Below are 27463 nucleotides of genomic sequence, written 5' to 3'. Positions count from 1 at the left end.
CCTTTTCATCTACCTCTTCGCCAAACCATCGGCCCTTGTGCCTCTTTCTTGTCGACCTTTTTCTAACGCGCTCAGCCATTATTAGAAAATATTTGTGCTAAAAGGGACTAATTTGCACGCGAATCCCATGTGCATAGTTCCTTTTAGCATGTCTTTTGAGTGGACCTGCCTTTCCACAAGCCTCGCAGCGCTTTGAAACGTCCGCGCAAGGAAAATGTAAATACATTAGGTCAGCAGCGGGCTTATTATTAAAATTGAAAGACAAAGCTATAGACAAAGAATACAATGGTACCCTAAAGAGATTTCATTGGTTGAAACGGGTGTTTGGTTTATTTATGGATCATTGAAGCCGCCACGACCACGATGCAATGTCAAGTAAGACGATGCGCCTTCAAAATCGCATGATACAATTTAAACGACTGGGAAGTTAAAATAGTTATCTCCTCGCCCCTTACTCCTTTTTGAAATAGGTCTACTGGCAACATTCCTGGAAGATCATTCAAGATGCTGGGACCACAATGTCCAGGAAAGTTCTGTGATGCGCCTTCAAAATCGCATGATACAATTTACACGACTGGGAAGTTAAAACAGTTATCTCCTCGCCCCTTACTGCTTTTTGAAACAGGTCTTCTGGCAACATTCCTCGAAGTCATTCAAGATGCTGGGACTGCAATGTCCAAGAGGGTTCCGCGACGCACCTTCAAAAGTATATGATACAGTTTCACGGACCTGGGAGTTAAAATAGTTATCTTTTCGCTCCTTTTCTTCTTTATGACTTCGTTTACAATGCCACGCAGAGACCATTGATGACGCTACAATCAAGACGCTTTCTTCGGTAAAACGATGCATGTTCATAATCACATACAGTTTTCAGAGACAGCAGGCTGATCATAAAGATTGATGGACAATGCAATAGATTAGGGTAAATGGAGCAGAGTTATTGGTTGTTACGGGTGGTTAGTGATAGAGTAAAGGGGAAAATGATGGACTACCTATAGGGCCACTCGTGGGTTTTTGTTCGTCAGTCTGCTACCCGCTTCCTCCAATAGGATCATTAACTCGATGCATGATCTATAGACGATCTCCCAGAATTAATTCCTATCCAAGGAGTCATCAGTCCTAAAATCGTTACTTTGCTTTATTTTCAAAATAATGATAACTTGGCTAAAATTTTTCCCGCGGCAAGGAATGATTAATGATGACACTTTATTCTGATCATAAAGTCAGGGTTGCCACAGTCAGGGAAGACCGGGAAAACCAGGAATTTTTAAAAGTCAAGGAAAACCTGGAAATGTCAGAGAAAATGACGAAAATGTCAAGGAAAATGATGAAAATGTCAGGGAAATTTTGTCTAGTCGCCTGTATTTCCTCTCTCAAATAGGTTTGACGTTCGATCGACAGATTTTGCCTGAAAACTATTTCAAATCATGTCTTTTTGCATCTGGTGTATCCTCAGTTATCAGGGAATTTCACCAGAATGTGTCAGGGAATTTCATTTTGCAACCCCACATAATTGAATCCAATTTTGATCAAAGAAGAACGTTGCATGGTGAGCAACAGCCATCAAATTATCTATCTTGATCGGAATTGGTTCGGAATTTGATCGTGTATCGAGGCCTGAGACCCTTAGTCAGAAACTCGGGAATTTTTTAACTGTTCTTGCTTTGCGCGATACCAGAGACTCTCTGCTCCTGGCTTTTTTATCTCTGCGGCAGAATTTTTTTGGTCCTTGCACCTTACTAAAATATACTTAAGACGAGTCTCGACTGCCCTTAAGTTTGGCTCTGCGCTTCTGATTGGCCGGTACTGCGGTTCAGCCTCATCGATGGATGTTGCACCTTAATTTGAAAGGACCGACTAAATTCGGCCCTGGCCGAAGTCAGCTTAAATCTAGTCCCACCTGACAGCTCCGCAGTTATGATGCGCTTGTCTCTATTTTCACGGACCCAGGTTATTAAACCTACCGAAGGGCGGAACGGGAAGGGACAGAGGAGGGAGGGTCGCAAGGAAAACAAATTAAAAAAGATCAAAGGAGGAATCCCAGGCTGCGCAAACCGCTGAATTCCCGCCGCCGGGCTGAAATTTCAGTTCTAATTTTGCCCGTGTCGCGCGCTGTCGTCGCGATGCGAGAATCTCGAGATACCGGACGCATTGCCAAGGATCCTCCACGTAGCTTCCTCGGAAGTCGCGTGAAATATTGGAATTCGCGCAAAAATCGGCAACAGTGTACACGAGCGCGATGCGTTCATTTAGTCGACAGCCGTTCCCGCCCCCCGCCTTCGCTGCGTCCTTTAAAGTAACTTCCATAGGATGGAATAACTTATTAAGCGTGACATTTGACCCATCAAAGAAATCATGAGTCTGGAAGGCACTCCTACCAGGCTTAAATTGACTTGCTAACGTCAGTAAATCGAGCTATATCGGGATGGATCAGTGGAGGCGAATTTTTGCTATCGCATATGAATCGATTTTTGAATGGGCCTTTTGCCAACTTCAGTTAGAGCAAAAACAGGGTGTCTAGCATCAGGGTTCTCTCGATTTTCCCGATTCTATCAGGGTTTAAGGTTAATCAGGATTTAATCCCGATTTCATCAGGATTTGAGAACAAATCGGTCGTAAAATCAGGATTTGAGAAAAATCGGCTGTCCGATCGGATTTTGTTATGCTTCCGCATACTCTTGTGCAGAAAATTTAATTTTTCTCCGCAAAAAATCAGGATTTGATCACGATTTGGAAAAAAATTGAAATCAGGATTTAGCAGTCAAAAATCAGGAAAAATCAGGATTTCCCAAAATGAAAAAAAAAACTAGACGCCCTGAAAAAGATGAATTGTTCCTATTACAAGATGGCGCAATAATCACGATGAGCTCATCAAAAAAGTTTAAAATATACTCTGAACTTCACAATCTTCGTAAGGAATGTGCGTTTTTTAAGCTTTCCGCTTCAAAAACGATCTTACGGCCCTGGTGAACATTTTGTAAAAGGAGTCGTTCCATCCAACCCTTGCGCACACGGATGCTACGCAACATTCAACATGGCCGACGCCAACCCGCTAAAACACGCGTGACACGATGGGGTTTTATCAACCGGCGTGTTTATATTTCCCTTTTCCTTGCGTGGATAAAGACTATGGTGCTTCCTCACGGTTTTTGCGCGAAAGCGTTAGCCATGTTGAATATTGTGTAGCATCCTAGTGCGCAAGAATTGGATGGAACGACTCCTCCTACGAAATTTTCACCTGTGGTGTAGTATCGTTAAGGAAGCGGGAAGCCTTAGGAATGCATATTTTTTACGCAGATTGTGTAGTTTGGAGCGTATACTAGACTTTCCAGATGCGCTCTTCGTGATTTTTGAGCTATATTCTATCAGAGACAACTTTTTTTTGCTATGCCTGAATTTTACAACAGGCCCATCCAAAGTAACCAAAAGTACTATAAACACACTGAAAAAAAAGATAGGTAGAATTTACCATTCCTTCACGCTGTATTTCACACAGCGTGAAGGAATAGTAAATTATACCAATCTTCAAGTCGATTCTGCCGAAGGATAGTTACCTGTACCAGTATATAATAACATTTACCTTTCCTCTGGCAGAATTGACTCTGAATTGACGCTGTGTGAAACACAGCGTGAAGGAATGGTAAATTCTACCAATCTTTTTTTTCAGTGCACAGAAATTTTTGCCCGCGTATCAGAAACACGGACATATTTAACTGTTTACTGGTAATTTCCGCTTTTTTCCCATTCACTAGAAAAAAACACATTGGATCTAGAGTCCAGGCTCTTAAAAACATCGACAAGAAAAAATACTCTTGATTCAATCAGATTTAAGCTTGAATGAAGAACCAAGCCTCTTAATTTGAGCGGATTTCCTTCTGATTTAAGCTTAAATCTGATTGAATCAAGAGTCCTTTTTCTTGTCAATGTTTTCAAGAGTCTGGACTCTAGATCCAATGTGGTTTTTTTTCCAGTGTTACTGTGAACTGTTCCCAAACAGACCCTGTACCTCATTTTATACGGCAGACGGCCTCCGTGAAATACTATAAATTCAATTTCATCTCCACGAACCAACTCAGGACCTGAGCCCACTCGTGCGATGAAGACTCATATCAAGGACTTAACTGCTTCCCCCGCCTTCACCCACACCCCTCTACCCCTCCCTCCCGCGCTTATCCCTCGCCCATCCCTGAGCTCCCCCGCGCGTAAAACATGTAACTAGATTAAGAATAAATCAGGCCGCGGCTTAGCAGTTCTGGCAAATCTCCACCAGTGGCGTAGCGTGCTTTGCGATTTATCGATCGATACACCACTCAAACCTATGAAAAAAGATCGATTATCTCCACCCTCCGTTTGCTCTTTTTCTCTATCCAACTTCCTCCCGAAGAGGCCACGCGGTCGAGGGGCGGGTAGAAACCCAAGGACGCGCGAATTTCTATCAATCCAATTAGCCTGTATCGCGCCCCTTCATTCGCTGCCGATGCAACTGGCATGCACCCGAGTGCCCCTTCAACGGGGACGATGCAACCGGCGACGCCGGAGGGTGAAATTATTCAAAATTAGCCCCGCGTCTGGCGAGACGCAGGAAGAAGTCTTGAAGAGGGAGGATACTTCGGAATTATAAGATCCGGCCTGCAATGAGATTTATTGCCGGATTAAGTGGCCTCTATTTTCCGTGGTTGCCGTTTTGGTGTTGTATGATTGAATAAAAGACCAAGAGAAAACTATGAAATGGGGTTGGAGTTACTCGGAAAGGAATCTAAGGAGCCCTCGACAGGAACCAACCACGCAGAGATCAATGTATTCTGTAACCTATTTTTCATTTTTTTAGACGGATCGCAACAGATATAACCATGATTGACATTTCGAGGCTGGTCTACGAAAATCGTAATGTAATCGATGCCTGGTTGAATTTTGTCTCGATTCTTAAAATGGGTCTTGGGGGGGGGGGGGGGGGGGCAAATGGTACAAAATTCGTGATTGTAACATTTAAAGTGTCTGAAAGCTATTCCTGAAGGGAATGTTTCTTCGTAGAGTGAAGCACCTATCTTTTTTTCAGACATGGCGTTTAGAAATCGGATGCCATCAAAGGCTGTAATTCAAGTGGACTGCATTTTGCAATTTGGAACTATAAATTCTAGCTCATCTGAAAAAACACTTATGTGCATAGGGAAACTAATGGCACATACGAGGACTTAACTGTAACAATAGCGGATGTCGAGTTTTCACATTGTGAGAAAATCGCGTTTGAAGTTTTTAAAGCTTTGCACTTTTCCGCTCGTAGAACCGAGAGGATTCTCATAAAGATTTTCATGAAGAGCAACTCTTCCGGTAAAAAACACACGTTTCACGATGTATGTAAGTGAAAAATTGAAGGAGTAACAGCGATTTGAAAAAAAATGTGACATCCGCTGTTTTTACTGCAAACACTTTTTTTATGCACGAAACAAAGTTTTCCGGAAGGGTAAGGCTGGTGAAACGCTTGAAATGAACCAAAAGTAAGTCAATGCTGATTCATTTAACAAAATTGAACAAGAAACTAAACCGTTTGTAACTTTTACAACAAAAACTAGGAACAAATTCTAAAATCAGTTAAAAATTCAATAATTCTGGCGAGACGGTCCCGATACGTATAATTTGAGATGTTTTTCAGTTCATATCTCGCCGAAAAATTGTGCTCGAAGTCTGAAACTTTGCACAGGCATTCTTGGAGGCTCTAGATTTCGAAAAAAGCGTTTGCCCTAAAAATGGCGGATGTCAGCGACCGCCATTGTTACATATATGTCCTCATATGTTGTTTTTAAACCGGGCCAGAATTTATAGTTCCTAATTGCAAAATGCAGTCCAAATAGCGTTCCCAGGCTTCCGAATTAATTTAACATTTAACCGAGGAGATAAATCGTGTTTTTACAAAACTGCAGGTCAAAAATCCCCGACGTGAGTGCACTCTCAATAATAGTGGCGTGGCGTGCTTTGCGATTTATCGATTGTTATGCCATTTAAACCCATGGAAAAGGATCGATAGATAGGGTGTTCGCAGCCAACACCTTAATAATCGATTCTTTTCCATAGGTTTAAATGACATAACAATCGATATATCGCGATTCTCGCCACGCCACTGCTTAATAACCTCTCTAGGATCAGGCATCAACTCGAAAAACATATTTGCCAACTTTCACTTGATTTACGTGCACGTTGCATCACGCCCAACGGGAAAATGTTCGAGCAACAGACGGCAACGCTGTTGTCAAGTGGCCGAATTCAATTTATTAACAGCCGCTAGCCTTTAGATTCAATCAGTGTGCATAACTGCTTCATTAGCCCTCGATCCCTTTCGCAGCACCCTGCACTACACCCTCCGAAACCCTCGTCCCCTTTCATCTCTTCGAGTGTTTATTGGAACTGATTTCGTTTGAAAACCGAGGCTTCGGCGAAATGCTACCAGCTATTTTCTATACAGCATGATACGAGTGCGTTTTTTAGATCCCTTTTCTGTAATTTCGATTTTAAATTCGTTCCCGATCAAGTGAGCATTTCCTACAACGCTTCGATACTCGATCGATCAACTAAATATTTTTGCGTTTTAGGATTTTTCGTTTAAAAAATCCTCGGAAGTCACATCACGCTGTAGTTAGTATTTGCATGTCTGGTATTCGCACAAAATATTTGACGGAGAAACAATCGTGTCGGACCGACCCACAGACGATCGAGTCAATAGGAGACGTCGGATGAAATTCGGAAAGTTTAAACGCTTATAACTTCGTTAAATCAAAACTTAGAGATTTTATAAATGGCTCCATTGGTTTCCTCGTGAAATTTTCTTTTAAGAGCTTTCCTTAAAATTTAATATGTGACGAAATAAACATCGAAATTCGCAGTTTCAGCAAAAAATTTCATGCCCGACCTCTCGAATTGACTGGATCCACTGTGCGCCTGCAGGAACAAGAGCCATGGTCGTCAAAAACTCAAAATTTAGTTTTTTGCGCACTTACCACAACAAAAAGCACGAAAGTGTGACTCGGATTCCCAATTTCGGTCACAGGATGGGTGAATAATATGGGGAGTCTCCACACTCAGTCTTGTACTAAGACTTATCATAATTTTTTTTCCTCTTTCTCAAATTCTAATTTTCGATGTTTTTAGCGTCGTGTAAGTGGCTTTTATGTCGCAGATAATCAGCATTCGCCAGCAGTTTGCAAGCGTTATTAATGTTATTTCGACACTGTATTCATTCCTATCGACGTAGAACGTTTTATTGGTAAAGGACTTCAAAAGCACGACCTCGACTTGGTGCGCCTTCAAACTCGGGTGATACTTTTTGCTTTGCCAGGCGGTTAGTTTAGTTGCCTATACAAACCAAACTCAACCGAGAGGCTTGGAGGACATGCGGGACATGTGTGCTATTTCAAGATGCACGTGTTTCAAGTTTCAAAATTACACGGAGCCTTATGGCGGAAAGAAATTTCAAACTCGATTTTTGATACTTCAAAATTGGATTTTAGTGTTGAATTTTTCACAGATTATATTGCAAGACTAGTCTAGTTGAAATAATTAACATCTCAATTTTTTTCAAAAAGGCGCACTTATCCCACTTGTCTTTCAAGCCCCCCAGCTAAAGTCATTAATACCACTACACGCACTAGCGAGTGAGCTAGCTAGTACCATGCATTCAAGAAGAAAAAAAAAATCTCTTTTTCAATTTTAATCATAATAATAATTACCTTGTACCTACTTCCTATATTAACTCTCCACTTTTGAATTTTTACTTTTTTTTTATTCAACACAAGGACGGTTTCACGATAACCGGAATAGTTTTGTCGCCGTAACAGACAACACTTTTTTCGGTCACATTTTTAGTATTAATGATAACTCTTCGAATTTTTTTGAATTAATCTACACAGGGTTACGTGTTATAACGCTTTTCAAAGATTTATCGCTCTACTTTTCAATTTTAATTTGTAAATGGCTGAAAATGTGCTGTCAGTTACGCTGACTTTTTACCACGTAACAGATAGCACATTTTCGGAATTTACACAATATTAATTAAGAAGTAGAGCAATAAATCATTAGAAAGCGTTCTAATACGCAACCCTTTGAAGATTCATGCGAAGAAATTCGAGTGATTATCATTTCTACCAGCAACATGACTGGAAAATGCGTTGTCTGTTACGGCGACAAAACTATTTCAGTTATCGTGAAACCACCCACAAATAGATTGCCATTTGCCAGCGATTGCTAACTGCGTGCGACATATTATAACGTTGGGAATTTCAGTGCAGTGTTTCAATCGAACGAGGCTTATTGTTTCTTTTTCATAATTTGTTTCAGCGGAACTTGGCGACTATGACCCCAGGCGTCACTCCCCTGGCTACGTATCCGAATTCCGGTTCGTGGCGAACCAAACGGCCGAATTGGAAACTAAGATCGCTCAAATCCACAAGGAGTTGGTGTAAGTAATCCAGAAATGGATCCAGCAATTTGGCAACACCGGGTTTCCTCCATTTAAACCCACACGGGAAAAAAAAAGTCTGCTACGGTCAAGCCGTCTCGGAATCTTGAGAAAAAATCAACTTGATTTGAGAATTTTTATCTTAAAACAAGCAATTTATTGCTAAATTCAAGATTCGAGATTCTTAATTGCAGCTACCTTATAGCTTGGATTACCTGCTAGCTTGATTTAAGCAGCACAAAAATCTTGAGTCAAACCTGCTGAGTCTTACATCAAGCCACCATGGCTGCTAATTCTAAGAAGTTGTTTCTTGATTCAAGATAATGTATACTCGATTCAAGATTCCTGGTTTCAAGCATGACACAAATCTTGGAAATAGCTGAAAAAATTAGACTTAAATTAAGTTTGCAGCCAACTTCTTGAATTAAGTTTCCATTGGATTGTAACCACTCCGCCTTTATTTTCGACACGTGCATTAAGTTATACATTCCTACATTCTCAAGTCATTCCAGGAGATCTCCAAAAGCCGCGCATTTTACAGTGTTAACGAGAACAAAACCCGCGGCAACGCACGACGACTTCAACATGATCCATGTCGAAGAATCAGTAACGTTTTATCCCTGCGATACGGAATTTTATGAAAAATGAATAAAACTTTCAGTATTTAGTATTGGATCCGAGGATTAAACGAAAAATAATTAAGATTCCGCCGGGTAGCTAATTTCAAGCAGCTCGGCCATGCTTATTTTAAGCTATACGTTTCTTGGCGGAAAATTTAAGATTTTTTCCAGCTTGCTTCAAGCTGATTTTTATTTGTTTCAAGCTACTTTTTTTTCCAGTGCATGTTAAGTTATCGAGTCTGGTCGGAGCACCTGCCACCCCCCCCCCCCCCGAATCGATACATTTCCATAAATTTAATTGGAGAAAAACAATGTTGCCAATTTGGTGGATCCGCTGATTAAGTAATCTCATGGCTTAAAGTGATTTGTCTCGGGTTCTCTGCGTGGTCGAACTGGCGTGCGATATATCGCATCTATCAGTTCAAAAATCTTACGTGATTCTTAACTAAATTGATGCTATTTATCGCGCGCCAGTTCGACTACGACAAGAATTCAAGACGAATCACCTATTTATTCAAAACGAAACGTGCAAAATCGAAAAAGCGCGAAGTGTATTTCCCAATTTTCGGAGAACCCAAACATTTTTTTATTTGGCGGAATTAAATTTTTGCGCTAATGTTTGATAACAGCTTAGGACCGCGCTGGGACTAATCCTGATAATTTCAAAAGAAAAATTGCTTTCTTTTGATCCTGAGTTTTTTGACCTTCATAAAGTCCACCAGTATTTAAGCTTTTGCGACGCTGACTTTTTGATCGCATGAATTCACAATTTTATTTTTGGAAGACATAATGAATGTGCAAGAAAGCGAAATATGAAATTTAAATCAGAAACCTTTGAGTGAATTCATTTTTCTTATCTGTTCTAGTCAAGTTTGTAGAATTTTCCTCAAATCGGATCGGTTTATATAAAATTGCACCCCCTTTATAAATTGTATGCGTTTGACTATTTCAGAGGCCAGTTACCATGCGAGGCAGAACTCAATTATCTGGATAAAGTCAAGTGGTTAGAAATGTACGGGGTCGATCTTCATCCCGTCTTGGTAAGTCATACCTTATTTTCCTCGCCAAATAAAAACTCAAGATGTTTTATTTTTAAAACAGTGTACCTATTTCATTTTACATCATTCAAGAAGAAGATGTGGAAAGAAGGGCACGGGTGGATCGACGTGTGAACTTTACGTGTCAAAAAATTCAAACTTTACACGGAAAGGAAAAACCGCTTACCTCACGAACTACGTTTTACATCGTCTCATCGGGAAGGCCATTCAATGTCTTCACGAGTGTTTAGGGTAATACATGGATTTTGCCATAAGGAACCACTATCTCTGGCGCTTCCTTGAAAGCACCCTCCTGCATAGGGAAACCAATGGCATATATGTTGTTTCTAAAATGAGCTAGAAATAATAGTTCCTTATCGCTAAATGTGGTCCACATGGCCAAATTTGACAATCTATATATTTAATATCATGAGGCTTTTTTTGTTCTCTTTCGATCTCGGAAACTACTGAACCGATTTTCCTCGGGTTTGTTTTAAACGAAGTTTCTTGACTTGTAGATGTGCCAGCATCCCTTAGTTTTTCGATTTGCGCGACCGATGTTTCAAAATTTACCTCGATTTGATAACGACAAAAAAATTTTGCAAAATTTGCCTCTCGCCACAGCGAGTTGGGTCTAGGAGGCGAAGCCCTCGGCTAGCGGCGCAAGCGAGCGTAGCGAGCTGAAGCAACTAGTTCTATTTAATTTTCTTGACTTTAATGGGCCTGTTGCAAACTTTTGCTAGAGCAAAAATAAGAGTTGTTTCTTATAGATAATGCCTCAAAAATCACGATGAGCGCATCGGCAAAGTCTGAAATGTACTCATAACTTCACAATCTGCGTAAGAAATTTGCGTTTTTTTAAGTTTCCCGCTTCAAAACCGATACTACGGCACATGTGAACATTTTGTTAGAGGAGTCGCTCCATCGTCGGCGATATTCATCATGATCGACGCTTGCGCGCAGTTCCGCGCGTAATTCGAGGAGAGTTCAAGGTCAATCAATTCGGGCGTGGAAAATATGAACGTTAACACGCCGATTGTTATCTGGTCTAATTCAGTTCAGGTGTTATCTCGTCCCATAACACGTGTTTTAGCGGATTGGCGTCGGTCACGATGAGTATTGCCGACGATGGAACGACTCCTCTTACAAAATGTTCACCTGTGCCGTAGTATCGTTTTTGAAGCGGGAAGCTCAAAAAACCGCAAATTTCTTACGCAGACTGTGAAGTTATGAGTGCATTTCAGACTTTGCCGATGCGCTCATCGTAATTTTTGAGGCATTATCTATAAGAAACAACTCTTATTTTTGCTCTAGCAAAAGTTTGCAACAGGCCCATTTTGAACGGGTCAGATTTTTTCTTGGAATGACCTACAAAAGTCATAATTCTTGTCCTGGAATTGCACCGCCATGGCGCAATTTCCTCACCGACGATTGAAGTTTTCCCAAAGTAAAGTCCCCCCCCCCCCCCCCCAAAAAAAAAGAGAGAGGGGGTAGACTTTTTTCCTTGAAGATTGTTTTATCCAAATATAACTGCTAGCGAGGAAAAGAACGCAGTTTACGGAAGTTAAATATTTAGCTGAGCGATTTTCGTCGAGAGGAGTAAAAAATCCTAATCCCCAAGTTTTGACTGTAAAAAGAATTAAGTTCCGTCGGGTTTAGTTCGTTTCTCTAGTACTAGAGAGCGTATTGCATAATTCCTGTCAAAATCTCGGTTATATTTTCATGTTTCACTGCCGAGAGAGCTTTTACCGTCATTTGCTCATTCGATCTGGCAACACTTACTACAAAATACTACGCGTAGTACTATGATGAGTTCAATGACCTGACGATGACAAATTCTTGGCCTCTCATTGGTCCGCTCTGTTTTGAAAAGTTCATTCATAAATCGCAATCCAATATGGCGGAGTGGCGGGTGCACACATGGTTAATTTTGTAAACAAAGTTAGCAAACTATGTGAATCTCTCCGCCCTTTTTGACTTTTACGACGTGAATTTCTTTACATATTGATTTAAAATTTTGTGTCACATTCAGATTTTTGCTTAGCAAGGATTTTGAAGTTGTCGTATCTTCATTACGGTCTTTTGCAAACATCAGAAAAACAGTAGAGTGTTAAGATTAAATGAGCCAAAGTTGGCCATCATCGTTCATGGATTCTAATTCTTCCCAATATGATCATGCCTCAGCTCTACCTAGTATTTATATCTCATGCACGCACGGCAAAAACATGCATGGTTATAAACAATTCATCGTCCACTGAATCTAATGTATCTAAATTAATTAGGAATAAACTTACGAGGTCAGAATATGATGTGTGAAGATTTCAACCCTGAATTCATAAGTTTCCGAATACTCTGGCTCCCAGGTAGGCTCTAAAGTCTTGCAGTATTTGCTACACAAATTCATAGAATATAAAATTGAGAGCAACCCGGGAATCCAAAGCTTTAGATGATGTAAGTATCCTGATATTTTTAGAGTTTGAAGCTCCATATCGACGGCGTAAGTCCGCAATCACATATCTCGTTTGCCGTGTCTGAAAATCTCTGTCTCCATGTTATTTTTAAAGGAGAGCAAATTGACGTCACTCCTTGAAGTTTTTGCAGAATTTCCTTTGCACAAAGAAGAAAAATCACAGCAGTTTTAAAGAATTGCTGTTCAGTAACTTCCTGTTTAAAAAATGAAGTAGGTATGACAAGAAGTTTGCGACGTCGCAAACCAAGTCATGTGATTGCTGACTTACACTGTTGACATTCTGGTCTCAAGATTATGGTTAAATGCAGTTCCGAATTTAATAAAGCTGAAAGTTTGCCAACAATGCCTAATTGCCAAAGCTTAAGAGGATACTCGGTGTTCTTTTATTATTGAGTTTCTCTGCTGCTTAAGGACTAGTTGTCAGGGAACGACATAATCGCAAGTTAGCAAGTTACAGGATTGTGTTACATAAAAATTTTTTTAGATATTCCATCACATCAGCAGAAATTCACCAGTATTCTAGGTGGCGGTAGCCACCCCGGCCCAATCCTAAAAAACTCCCCCTAAAAAATGACGACCAAAAAAAAAAAAAAAAAAAAAAAAAAAAGACGGGTGGCTGCTGCCTAACTAGATTTACACGAAACAACGCGACCGGGCTTTTCTGCACGGTTTGCGGTCCATTAAGCTCTCCTACTAATTAAGTCGGAGAGTAAACCCCAAAAACCCTATAATATTTGGGTAGAGTATGCTCAGCTCTACTCGTAATGCCCTCGTTTTTTAACTTTAGTTAAATATTAAAAAAGTTATTAAACTTTAACGACAAATTTTGGACCCCAAAACTTGACGATCGTTTTTGACGACATGGACCCCAAAAGCTGACACTGATGGAATTGTTGATGAGCAGAGAGCAGATACGGGGCCCGCGAAACGGTCGGCCGCGGGATTGACCATCGTGTTTAGTTCACTGACATTACAGCTATACCGTAGAAAAAAACCCCATACAAGTATAGATATTTTGAATCAGCGTCACATAAACTAAATATGATTTTTTGGAAATTTGAAATAGATGGCGTATAAAGAAGAACAATTTAATAATTAACCCGTTTTCTGACGATTTGAATGTCGATCGGTCCCTAGGGCTGTGGAGGTAAGGGTAGCATAAAATCCATTAAACTAGGTATGATTCAAATCTGTAGACTCCCAGGATGTGCCTTTCGGAAAGTTTGCGAACTTATATGGGCGTCGAAAGGAGAATTTATTGAAAGAAGGAGCGGGTCCTTCAATTTTTCAAGCACATTTGAATTTGAAAATAACTTGTAGAACCGCGCGATGGATGGTGAGCGCCGACTCCAGAAAAACTAAATTTCAGGTTATGCTACTGTTTTATTATGGCTTTAAATATTTAAATAACAAGGAAAAGGTACATTAATTGATGCGTGTTTCCATTTTATCGTAGCCGAAGATAACTGGATCCATTTCTATATAACACTTTTATGATTCCCGCACCCTTGACAAATTTAGCTGTCACAGTAAGTACTCGGATCAACCTGCCATTTCTTCCCAGCGGCCCTGATCTAGTGATCTTTTCAAGTAATCAAGTATTAATTGTTCATGAATGATTGATGATATCCCACTATAGTGAGTCCGAGATACTATTTCTCGTTAACAAGATTCAGCAACTTTTCACCAGAAAATCATCCTTTCCCTCAATACGATGATGTGTGTCTGGGATCTCAATCGGTGGGAATGAATCTGCGTTTCCACTTTCTACTAAAATTTTGCTAGCAGCCAGGCAGCCTACCTCCTCCGGAGTTGATGTGTGTTTTCTCAGTGTATCATGCAACTGGTGCCTAAAGCCTGTATGTTTTCATAGACTTGTGATACTTTATATTGGAAAACTGGTTAACGCATTCACCCATCAGTCGTGCGTATGTGTCTTCTTAAAGAAGCTACGCAGCACTCTGTTAATGAAATCAACTCAATGTCACAACATCCAAGATACTTGACTTCAAACATTACTGTTAATTTGATTATCAGCAAGTCTCCTTGATTCTGTGTCAGAAGTTGATTGAATCGTCTAATTTGCCTGTATTTGGATAAAATTCTTCAAATCAAGGTCTTTCATATTGACCTCTGCAGAAGGTATGTATCTGTATGCTACTATTTCATTGGTTTGATAAAATTGAAATGCTATAACTAATGCAGGATATCCTTGATGATAACCTCTCTATACATCGGCTAAAATTTGCAGTACCTGGAGACGTAAACTTGCCGTCACTGCTTACCACATATAGGAAATAATACAGAGCAGCTGTTCGATATAATACATCAGTGCCGCCTGACGTCTAGATTATCTGAGTCCTCGCCTGACAAATTTACCCACTATGAGAGTGCGACAGAAAATTAGCTGGTTCATTTGGCACGGAAAATGGATACAGGAATTAATTCTCTGGCACACCCTGAAAGTGAGTTAAAACTCATTAGATGTGGACTTTGGGTAGCCAGAACTGGCAGAATAATGAAAGCTATCGATTGAGACTGAGGCGACTAAAAATATTAGTTGTAATTAATATTTTGGGCTGCAACAGTATATCAACAGAGCATCTTCTTTGACGGAAAGTGGGCATTGAATGCCCGAGTTGAGAAATCTCTCATAAATACCTGCTTACTTTACCTGCCACTGTATTGATGTGAGAGTTACCTTAATCGGATGGTTGCAGAATCTCCCTGGCAATTCCCAGCATAGATATGATGGTGCTCCACATAATTAACTTACCGGCAGAATCATTCGCTCGATAGAATCGTATGAGAGGGATCACATAGCATAGGATATAAAATTAAGCCTTGAATATAGGTGATGTTTATACTTTAACCTCTGGTTCTCGGTCTACGGTACGAAAGGGACGGACTAATACAGAAGAACCATACATGACAAGTGGCTCCTAAGTTGTCATTTATTTGAGTCCTTAGCTGAAAAGTTCATGCCTGAAGGTGCGACAGAAAATGGACTGTTTTTTCCATCCTTGAAAGTAAAACAAAGAATCAAAATTGTACTCTCCGTTTTACCCTTATAGTGCGTTGCAACTCAATCGCAGCCGACTCTGCATGACCAGAATTGGCAGATACAGACTCATAAAAATGAAATGTTGTTGAAAGGAAAACCAAAAATTAAAGTGGTATTCTCTGTTGTACCCTGATAACGCACTGAAACTCAATCGCTGTTGACTCTGTATGACCAGCATTGGCAGATAAAGGCTCCTGAAAATGAAATGTTATCAAACTGTTTCATTACAGTTCAGAAGATTCATGCTATTGAGATCGAAATTTCAGTTGTGGTAACTGTAATTTTTGCTTGCGGAAGCATCAACTTTTACTGTTTATCTTTTCCAATGACGAGTGAACTGGTCACATTTCTCAAGATACAGAATGCCATAGCTTTAGAGACATCTCTCATTAAACTAAAAATATTGATAAATACTTACTTTGCTTACTGTCTTTATGAGACGGTATCACGCGTTTGCAATGTTATTACTGATGATGAAATTGGAGCTCGGAGAAATTGCGATTCGAATGGTCAAAGGACCTGGCAGGCATAACTAGGTATAAGCAGCGTAAATGATAGAGGTCCTGCACTGAGCTGCAGAATCTAGCTTGCATTCTATCATTAGTTCCAAGAATCCAAAAAAAAAATGTTGGATTATGTAAGACATAAAAGGTATCCCTTAACACAGGTGATGCCTCTAATGTAAATCCTGGTTTTGTGCCTACTGTACACAGGAGATGGAACATTACATAGAAGTCCTATATTAAGAGCAGCTCTGAAGTTGTTGATTATCAGGGTTCTTGCCTGACACGTTCACCCACTTCGAAGGTGTGACAGTAAATAGACTGGTTAATTTTATCATTGAAAATAAACCCATTATTAGTTAAACTGGCACTCTCCCTTTCACCCTGTTGCGCGTTTAAAGTCAATGTGTCTTTGTGGACTCTAGTTGACCAGAATGGCCAAATGGAGAATCATAATGATGAAAGCTATAAAAGGATTTCATTGCAGCAGGCCGATTATTGAAAGTTTGAAGCAGTCTGATAAGAGATCGAAATGCGATATATTGCACGGTTAAGATAGGGCTGTCTTGCCTTGTCGTACTGACATAGTTTCAATAATCAGCATGCAGTTGAGAAAATTTATGTCATCACAACTAAAGTTTATTGTATACCATCTCCTTATGAACGGAAAGATTTAACGCAAGTACCAAGATGATTTCATATGATGTCTGGATAGGAATGCACATAGTAAACAAGTAAGTAGCAACTTTTCGTTTCAGGCACATTGTGCCCAAGCATTGTGCCCTCAATAATCAGAGAATCATAAAAGAAAACTCACTCACAACGAAAAAGGTACCTAGAGAGAGAAGGAATCATGCAAAATCAAGAATGGTCACAGTTGGAAGTATTATTCCTCGGGGCAGCATAAAATTGAAAATGTCTCGTGCGTACAATGAGAAAACCATTCAAGAAGTTATATTGTTATTAATTTCAGAAATAATATGACATAGAAAAAGAGACAGGAGCCAGGAGAAATTGAAATTGCAATGCTATTTTGCTCAAACCCGATTCAAAATTTCCAAACGAAACAATAACATAATTATTATAACCTCTCTATGCATGCACTATCTACGGCTTAGACTGCGCATTAGGAAATTTCGGCGAGACTAGAGTCCCTTCAGGCGGGACGATAGGCAACTCAGCAACACCCAGCAAGTCCGAGACCGAGACAATGGAAATGCCTGTCATGCCAGTGCCGTTGCCTGATACGGGTACTTTTCGTTCGTATATCCGGATGTATCCACTAAGCGGAAGGCGCGTCTTTACCCTGATTTACCCCGCTAGCTGTCTTACCTACCGCGCGACCTAGATTGCGTTATAAGTCAATGCGCTTTACTGTAGTTTCTATCGTTCGTAGCCAATGAGAATTAGGCATTACGTCAAGTGACCCAACTTTGTCACGATTTCAATACTGACCTGCGGTTTTTTTTCTGTGACGTACAGGGTGTGCCAAAAATATGGATCCTTCCTTACTGATGTCTCGAGAACGATTACAGATTATTGACATGCGGTTTGAACGAAATTCCTTAAAAAAAGGTGGGCCGCTTTCGAGGGGGGGGGGGGGGGGGGGGTCGTTTCCTCTCTGCCTCGCGCCCGCGGGAACAACTTTTAAATTTAAAATGGGAACTCTCTTTGCCTGATACTTCGTAGAAGTCATACCAAAAATACGTGATATCCTTCCAAAAAAACAAAAATATGATTTTTGTACAAAATTTCGGCCCAATCCAAAAAATGTCACTAATTACCAAAAACAAAAAAAAAACAAAAAAAAAAAACCAGGCACCCAAAAAATATGATGGCAGTACCGTTTGGATTCATCATATAAAAGGAAATGATATCAAAACGGCCCAATTTTCTCTTTCATGCCCATGCAATGTACCAAACACCCCAACTTTTTTCACAAAAAAAGAAAAAAAATTAATAAATAAATAAATAAATACCTATAAGGTATGATGACCTGAACACGTTTATTGGATCCATCGATTTAAAGGAGTATGATATCAAATCGGCCCAACTTCTCTGAAATATGCCCATCTCGGATCAATAATTTTTTTGAGACCTTCCGACTCATCGCTGAGGAGACACTGATCATTACTTGACCCTTAGTATATATCCTTGTTTAGATGTCAAAGAGTTCCTTATGAGAACTGTAATGATTTTTTTTTTCTTTGAAGAGATAAAATCAAAAAATCGTCATAAAATTGAAAAAAAAATTCGAAGAAAAAAAAAGGAATGGGCCGGCCGGCACGTACAAAAAAAAAAGGGGGGGAAATGTAGATACATTGGTATGCCCCAACATTTTGGCATGGGTGACCGACCCGGTCTTGCCAACATCCATGAAGTTGCTAAGAAAGAAGCATTGTAAGTAGGAGGCACATAATATTCGTAATAATACGCCAAGGTTCAGTAGTTTGTAAGGCCTTCTATCAGAAAAGAATATGGCATTGCTTGAAAGTTGTTAAGTTGTTCACTCATGTGTGAATATCTTTCAGTCTATCTTTCAATGACGATTTCAAGAAGGACTGATCCTCCTTTTGACGATGATACTTGTTCATGTATATGTGAAAGAGAGACGATAATCACCCTATATTATCTACCACTTGTATGTACGGCCGGCCGGCCCATTCCTTTTTTTTTCTTCGAATTTTTTTTTCAATTTTATGACGATTTTTTGATTTTATCTCTTCAAAGAAAAAAAAATCATTACAGTTCTCATAAGGAACTCTTTGACATCTAAACAAGGATATATACTAAGGGTCAAGTAATGATCAGTGTCTCCTCAGCGATGAGTCGGAAGGTCTCAAAAAAATTATTGATCCGAGATGGGCATATTTCAGAGAAGTTGGGCCGATTTGATATCATACTCCTTTAAATCGATGGATCCAATAAACGTGTTCAGGTCATCATACCTTATAGGTATTTATTTATTTATTTATTAATTTTTTTTCTTTTTTTGTGAAAAAAGTTGGGGTGTTTGGTACATTGCATGGGCATGAAAGAGAAAATTGGGCCGTTTTGATATCATTTCCTTTTATATGATGAATCCAAACGGTACTGCCATCATATTTTTTGGGTGCCTGGTTTTTTTTTTTTTGTTTTTTTTTTGTTTTTGGTAATTAGTGACATTTTTTGGATTGGGCCGAAATTTTGTACAAAAATCATATTTTTGTTTTTTTGGATCTACTTTCTGCCAATTAAGAAGTATTTTAAGAAAATGTTCGAAAATACAACTCATCTAACTTTTTTCTTTTTTTCTCTGCTTTATCTAGGGCGATGACAATGTAGAGTATTTTTTAGGACTCACTCCGACAGGTGTTATTGTGCTCAGGAATAAAAACAAAGTCGCAAATTATTACTGGTAAGTAGTTTTTGTATCATCTACAAATGATGCACTAGTTTGTACAGTCTATTTTGTACTCTGTGCATTCAAATTAGCCAATGGAGTATCAAAATAGGACTTTTTACTGCAGTTCCTATATTACCCTGTATTATCATTTGGACGCATCTCTGCATGAAGGTATTATATATGTGCTAATAAAGAAAATCAAAAGGAACTATGTTACTTGCAGACCCTGTGTACGTAGTTCATTTTGATTTAATTGATTTTCATATAATTCCTTTCAGTATAAATACGTCCATTCATTTCTTCTTCTTAAAAAACATAATTTTTCAACGCTAATCGAAAAAAATCTATCTACCTCAAAATTGTTGCCTTCAAAAGTCATGCCAATGTCGGAAAATCGAGTCTAAAATGTCAAGAAAGTTGAAAAATTATTTAGTTCATGGAAATTAATCCAATTATTGGTGAGTGGTATATCTAGCCAATGCTAGCGTGTGCAAGCCATCTGCAGATTGCAAAGTGCAGCTGAGGATGCTGTAAGTTGAATCTTTGGACTAACCAGCCTCTTGCCTAAATCATTTTAATTTTGCTCTATCAGGGTGAAATTTAAGTCAAAGAAAGTGACCAAGTATCAAACAAAAATTTAATTCAAGTATATACAATAGCAGTTTGAGCCTGACTGACTCCACCAAGTTTTTCAACCTGACAAGATTAAGGGGCCAGGTCGCTGTGCATGTGAGCTACGATGCACAAAGAGATTTAAGCTTCATAAGAACTCAATTTGTTGTACTGGAATTTGTTCTTGATTTTCACTATTTTCTCTTTCAGGACGAGGATATCAAAAATTTACTCAAAGGGAAAATACTTCATGCTCCGTGTTTGTGATAAAAATGTAAGTTTTTAAAAGATCCTCAAACTTGTGGTTTTTTTTTTACTTTGTAATAATTCCAGTAAAACCCTAGCAAAATGGGTTATGTATGTTTTCAAAAAAATGATTGATTACGTATTACCACATCAGATTTGTCTCTCTGGAAACCTTGGATTTTAATTTTTGTGGGTCTCCTTAGATCAAGGAAAAATTAAGTTTAAAATGAAGAGTGAAGTTCACGCTTCAGAGTGTAAGATATATTTTTTTAAACCTTTTTGAATTCATCATTTGAAGAGTTTGTCTCTTTTCTACTTTGAGCCCGAAATTCAGGAAAATATGCATTCCATCCAGAATGACCCTTAAATTAGACACCTTTTCAGAAAAATGCCTGAAATATTGAAACGGCAACTACCTACACATAAAGTCCCTTCTGTCTTAATACTTTCCAGTCATTCCTTATTCAGTTGTGAACATTTCAATTTTACTAGTTTCGCTTTTCTAAGTGTCAGCTTGAGCTGCTTTTGCTCTAACTTTGTTAGAGACCTTCTACTTTTCAAGGGTGAACTGCATTGCTAAAATCCACCTATGTTATTTGCTGAATCAAGTAAATGTAAAATGCCAACTACTTTGTTACAAAATTGGTGGAAAGTTTGTAATTATGTCTTTTGTGGGTTTTTTTTTCCTAGAATGAAGAAAACACCTACGGATTTGAGACTCCTTCCAGGGCAGCCTGCAAGCATTTGTACAAATGTAGTGCTGAACATCATTCTTTCTTCAGACTAGTTCAAGTTTTACCAAATCCTCCAGATATCCTTACCTCTAGATTTAGGTAAAAAATACTTTCTCTGACATTATCATCTAATTATTTATGAATCGAAACAGTCAAGAATTATAATTCCATGGTATTTTTAATGATAGAGCAGGAATTACTATAAAGTTAAATCTAAAATGATCGCACGAACTGAAATAACAAATTCAGCAATAACAGCAGAGCTAAAATAAAAATTCATCAGTGTTGAGCAACATTTTTTGCAAGTGTGCAGCTGTATCCTTCTTTATTTGTGGATCTGGTGATGAATGTTTTTATGCAGCTTCAATTAAATAAAGCTATCGATCAGGGAATCTTGGATCTGTTTTTTGATACGTAGGTCCTTTTTTCTTAATGAATTTCTACCAGACTAACATGTTCTAAAATCATATGTTAATTTTAATTGTTGCTAAATTTGTTCATTATGAATGACAACCAAGTTCCAAAGGTCCCAGACCAGTAGAAACAATTTGAATTTTAAATTGATTGTTAAACCTCGGAAATTCAAAATTTCTAAGAAGCTTCAAATTTTTTTGTTTCAAACTTTGATCAATTCTTGAAAACCTCTGCAAGTTTTAGAATTTTTAATTTTATGGAAGGTTTTTCATTTGAATTCATGTACATCAATCTTTCCACTTATTCACAGTAGCAGAACAGAAAAATTGTCTGGTCGCAGCCTTCAGCTCAGTCTCCGAAACCCTCCAAATTTTGTTCGAACTCCTAGTCGCCGTTATCAAAGACGGATTGTTGAAGGGGCGTTAGATCGTAAGTCACTTCTAATCTGTGTATAATTTTTTTCATTCCTGGGATTCAATCTTTCATTCTCAACCTACTCCATATCACTTTGAAAATAATTTGTGAGCGCTTGTCTAACGCAGTTTTCTCAGAGTGGTGTACGAAAATGTTTTGAAAGATAGAAACTCAATGTCTAAATTCATAAGTCTCCACTGAACTAGCTTTACTTTCATATCAGAAGGGTCTTGCAATTCAACCGAGAAATCCTCAACTAAACAGAACATATTTTTTTCAGATATATTTGTTATCTCTGTTAAGAGGTCATTTTTGGGAATAATAAATAAATGAGGTCAGAACTGAAACAGTTTGTTCCTCAGCATCTTTTGAACAATATTTGATCTAGTAACTAAGATGCTAACATTTCTGGCAAAAATTACTCTCAATCAGAAAAACATCTAGTAATGTTCCGAACTTCATCAAAACACCTACTCAATAATGTCATTTTGGGCATGATGAAATTCTTCCCAGTTAGTCATATAAGATAAAAAATTCTTACTATTTACAATTAATTATTTAATTGTGAGCAATTCGCAGCTATCTCCAATTGGAGAAGTTCTGATAGGAGAAAATGGTTTCATTTTGTTTTTAAACTAAAGCTGTGCCATTCTTCTTTCTTTGATGCATCTTGCACACAAAATATATTAATAATCACTTATTTTTCCCTATTTTCAGCATCTAAAGCAGAGGACCCTCCTCCCCCTACGCCTAAGGAAAACGTACCACCAGCTGAAGTCAAAACCGTATCCATTCCTCAACCAGTTTATTCGTGAGTATTATTGTATTAATATTATGGCATTGTAATCAGATCACATCCCATTGTAATCAGATCTCAATGAATTCATCCCATAAAGTTAGGTCTATCAGAGTTTGATAACATCTTGTATTCCAATGCAATCTTTGTTGTTGATTGATGGATATCATAAGCTTTGATTGATGGATGAACTATTTCTTGAAGGCACTTTGAATCAAAGTTTGTCCACATTTCATTAAATGAAGAACTTTATTATGTACCTTTTTCAGCCAGATTTTAAGCGTTTTTATAAAATTAAAAATCTCTCAAATTTTGTGTTGCCCTAATTTCAGTGTGCGAAGAAGCGACTCACCGCGCAGCACACGTAGTGCTCCATGGGGCCCTCGAGGAAGTCCTCAAAGTGTGCGTGCCGGTTTGTTCTCTGGTTCATCACCACGCTCAGTCCGCTCAGCCGGTCCACACAGACGCCATCATCACCGCCGCTCATCTAGTGTAGAAAGCCATAGTTCAAATGATTCTCATTCTTGTCGAAGGTACTCCCCGTCTAGGACTTCTTTTGATTTATTCATTTTTTTTTCCTGTTCTGTTGAACTAGATGTAGGCACTATGTGAAGAAGTGAATACAAATAGGCTGCTTGACAAATCATCACAAATGATCATGGAAAAATTGATTAATTATCCTTCGAAGTAGTAATGTTAATGCGTGAATTAGCCAGGGTTGCCAGTCAGAGCATATCGGAAAAACAGGTATTTGTCAAGAGATTTCAAAAAATCAGGAAAATGACGAAAGTGACAGTGAAAAATTATTATGTCACCTTATTTGCTTTCCAGAATGGGTTTGACGTTTTAAACAACAAATTTCGCCTGAAAATTGTTCAAATTATGTCTTTTTAACCATGTGGCACATTGATAATGAAACTACCAGACCATGTATCTCCGTTTACGGCATTGTAGACTTCTTGTCACATTTTATTTTTTAAAATGGATAACCACTCAACATCAATTGAAAACTTCTGTGTTCCTTCTTCACTGTGTGAAGAAAACTCTGTTAAACTTTCAAGAAATGATACTGATCTGTTCTCCTTCAAAAAAATAAAATAGGAGTTAAGATTTTTAAACACCACAACAGTGGCGGTTTCACTGTCGATATCTTCAATGGTCAATAAATTTTGCCGAAACGTGTCAGGGAAATTCTTAGTCTTAATTCTTCAGAAACCATGAATTTAACTCATACACTAAATATCACTGTTTTGCCGCACTACAGGTCCATTTTTCATTTCGATTTTTTTATTCTTAATTGAAATTTTCATTCTTTTCAGGCGCAGGCATAGAAGTAGGAGAGGCTCTGACTGTGAAAGCGAATTGTCAAGGTGCTCAGGTAAGCATTCATTGAAGTGTCATAATCAGGAACTAATATGTATCATCTGATGCAATAAGCAGAATTCTGAAATCCTCACTTTTTTGTGCATATCGATAGTAGATCAGGTGTTATCCAATTATTGATATTATTGCATCTTGATGCTAAGAGAATTGATCCAAAGAAATCGCTCAAAGTTGTGGAACTTTTTGTTAATTTTGTGATCAGAAGACGTTCATTTTCTTTATCGTAACTGCTGATGATGTTGACTATGTTCTCTATGAAATACGTAAATACTTTTTGGGTTTTAGTGTTTTATTTCACCTCGATTTAGCTTGTCAAAATCAACCTATTTACATGTGAAGTTGCATCAAGCACTGCATCACTACTCAATTCTTTTTCAGGTAAATCTCATCATAGTCATCGTAGACCAAGACATCGCAGTAGAAAAACATCGCACAGTGATAGAGAATCCTCAAAACACAGTAATTACCAGTTGGTTGAGTCCGAAAGTCAGTGGAAAGAGGTCCAAAGGAGACGTGGTGAGGGTTCTGAGAGCCTAGCAACAGCGAGCGTCAGTCGTCCACGTTCTTCAGGACATCACAATAGCGGCATGGAAACGGAGAGTGAGAGATCGTACCATCATCATCACAGGAGAAAACATCGCAAGCATCGGTGAGTTCTAGAGCTAACTTTGTTTAAAAAAAGAATTAAAAAAATCAGAAGCTTAAAGTCTTTTTCATTAAGAAAAGGATTTGTGACGTCTTGAAATATCCTTGATTATACTTGAATTTAATCACAAATCTTCCAGTTTTTGAAATTCTTAAATTTTTGGATACTATTCAAATTGTTGCTTGCTTTCTTAACTACACTTTGAGATGACCTCTGTCACTTTTATTGCTCCATGCTCTCAGCATTAGGATAAGTAGAAAACTTTTGTGAGGGGAGACCAATGGCACATTCATTCTCCACAGGGGTCTACTAGTTTTAAGCTGCTACAAACGGTCACAACTTTTTTTTCTTCTTCTCCTGGACACTTCCAGTTAAACCCATCAAACTCAGGTGAAAATATTGTCATGCTTTAAGTCGGTAGAGTGAAAACATGCATCACGAGGTCTTTGAATTTGACTTAATTTGGTATTTTTATTTCTGATCGTTTGGAAGATCGGTTTTTTTTGTTTTTTTGCCGTGGAGACTGCATTGTTTGTAAATCGTCTATTCTCTTTTTTCACACAGGTATCAGGAAATAACGAAAATTCAATTTTGAAGGCATTTTTCAAAGCCTTAAAAAATGTTTTGTACATTTTATGAAGCATTTGAATAAATTCATGAATTCAAACTCTTTGTAAAATCCTCGAAAGTCCCTGATACTTGTTTTGAAAAGCAGTTTTGATCGTGAAAAATATCCGAGTCCTGTTAATTTACATTTTATCTTTCACAAGAGAATCAGTTATTTTAATTTTTTGAATTTTACTTCAGATCCCGCTCACCATCATCAGATAAATCTTCTCGATTGCCGGACGAACTTAAGCAGCATCTGGAATTCTCATTGGTTGAAACTGAAGGAATGAGTGAGTCGCAGCTTAAGGAAATTCCATACAAAGTGGTCGAGACGAATACTGCCAAATCCGCACTGCGAGTGCGTTTGTCACCCTCAAATAAACGGAAATTAGCTCCACGGAGGACAAAAAGGTAAGGTCAAAAAAATCCTAAATCGGAGACTAAGCATCAAATTAAGCTTTAAAAAGGGAATATTTAACTCTTTAAAAACCAATTAAGGAAACTAATTTGGTTTTAGAGAGCTGTAATATAGCATCTACTAGAATGATCACATCAGTCACAAATATTAAACTTGGAAAAGTGATCGTTCTGATTTTTCCAAACTTTTTGCTGTATTAATAATTCTGTACATGCAATTTTTGAAAGGAAATATCAATTGCCAATTGCGAAAAATGCATATCTCAATGACAGCAGTAAAAATCTCCGATTTTATTTGTATTTTCTTCAAGAGAATTCAATCAAAATTTTTCCTTGCAATTTTACGTAATTTCTTCGAATGAGTGACAAAAATTCTTAGGAAAGTTCGATAGAAACTGCCTTTTCCTTAAAAAGATGTAACATAATCAAAGACTCACAATGTCGCAATCTGAGATACGCATTTTTCGACTTGAGCCATTAATATGTAATTGATTACGTCATTTCATACCATGGTTAGTGCCTTTTAGTCTTTCAGATTTGCTTCATTAAGCAGTCCTGCTTTTAAGCACTCAGCCAATAGGGAGTGCTTTCTGATTTCGACCTGGAGATCTGTAGAATGTTAGTACACCAGTGGTAATGTGTTCAAATGGCGCAACGACTCACTAACAAGATGGCAGATAGGGGCCTCCCACATTTAGAATAGATTTCTCTGTTATACCTTTATTTAATGCTTCTGGTATCAAAGAGCCAAGGACGATAATCGTCTATAATTTATTTTTTTAACGGTAGTGTACTTTTTTCAAAATTGATAGTTGAAATTTTGGTAAAGCGAGTTCTTTCACTCAATTTTGCTTATCTTCTTCGAGGAACTTACAAATGCTCCTGCATAGAAAACAGCTGAGCGCTTCGCTAATACAAACGTATTAGAGCTTCCCTGCTTGTTTTTTATTCTTCTTTTTCTTCATAATTTACTTGACCTTCTCTGGGGTTTTTCAGCAACAATTCACTTAAAGACGGGCCTCCGAGTAATGGTGACAGTCCACCGCCTCCGTACAGTGAAAGTCCTGTCCTGTCTGATCTCAACAAAAACAACAGCAAGTCTAACTCCCAGCTGCCCAGGTACGATGAAGTTACCACCCAGTCTTGTGGATTTTTCATCTAAGATTTCTTAAAACTTAAGTCTCTCCTCTTCCGCCTTGCTGTGTCCTGTGTTTGACGTACTGAGTAGAATTATTCTGTGTGTTTGTAGTTTTTGCTTTCTGCAAATGATGTTCTAGACCTTTCTCGTGGCTTTGTATCCATTTTGTGTTACTCATTTTTCATTTTTAACCGTCCATATGGAAAGGAACCTCAATTCAAGGAAGTGAAATTTGCAGTAGAGTGACGTTTGTCTGAGTTGGATCAGAAATCTTGATTTTGAGATTTCCACAAAGAGATCTAGCTAGTGTCCTAACACAGAAAGTTGCAAGTGACTTTGTGTGTTTTTGTCCTTAAAAAAAAGGTGAAGTTGCATTATGAGTGTAGTCCAGTGATTTTCTGCCTTGCACATCGGAACATTGCAAATTAGAATTTTAAATGTGTAGTTTTTTTCTGAAACGGTTTTTTTTTAATTGCAAATTTCAAAGTATTACTATTTATTTTAGTATGGTTCTGCATTTTCCTCACTA

General features: G+C 38.3%; 1 protein-coding gene across 8 annotated transcripts in view; it reads left to right on the top strand.

Annotated features, from left to right (window-relative positions):
- The window catches only part of LOC109038050 (uncharacterized), a 434551-nt gene that overhangs the window by 392272 nt on the left and 14816 nt on the right, over positions 1 to 27463 (top strand). For 7 of the 8 annotated variants that reach the window (XR_011900696.1, XM_072305518.1, XM_072305517.1 and 4 more), the window contains 12 exons: positions 8326 to 8446; positions 10019 to 10106; positions 19449 to 19537; positions 20348 to 20411; positions 21074 to 21216; positions 21842 to 21960; positions 22663 to 22756; positions 23074 to 23274; positions 24061 to 24119; positions 24503 to 24773; positions 25578 to 25790; positions 26793 to 26915. Coding sequence is in view for 7 of the 8 variants with exons in the window: in XM_072305518.1 (XP_072161619.1) it covers positions 8326 to 8446; positions 10019 to 10106; positions 19449 to 19537; positions 20348 to 20411; positions 21074 to 21216; positions 21842 to 21960; positions 22663 to 22756; positions 23074 to 23274; positions 24061 to 24119; positions 24503 to 24773; positions 25578 to 25790; positions 26793 to 26915 (1585 nt within the window). In the remaining variant the exon portion in view is untranslated. The remainder of the gene's footprint in view (positions 1 to 8325; positions 8447 to 10018; positions 10107 to 19448; positions 19538 to 20347; positions 20412 to 21073; positions 21217 to 21841; positions 21961 to 22662; positions 22757 to 23073; positions 23275 to 24060; positions 24120 to 24502; positions 24774 to 25577; positions 25791 to 26792; positions 26916 to 27463) is intronic. The other variant, XM_072305514.1, reaches the window with a different exon arrangement.

Source organism: Bemisia tabaci, chromosome 10, assembly GCF_918797505.1.
Source record: "Bemisia tabaci chromosome 10, PGI_BMITA_v3".
Lineage (NCBI taxonomy): Eukaryota > Metazoa > Arthropoda > Insecta > Hemiptera > Aleyrodidae > Bemisia > Bemisia tabaci.
The sequence above is the reverse complement of the archived record's forward strand: the minus strand, read 5'-3'. Positions and strand labels throughout refer to the sequence as shown.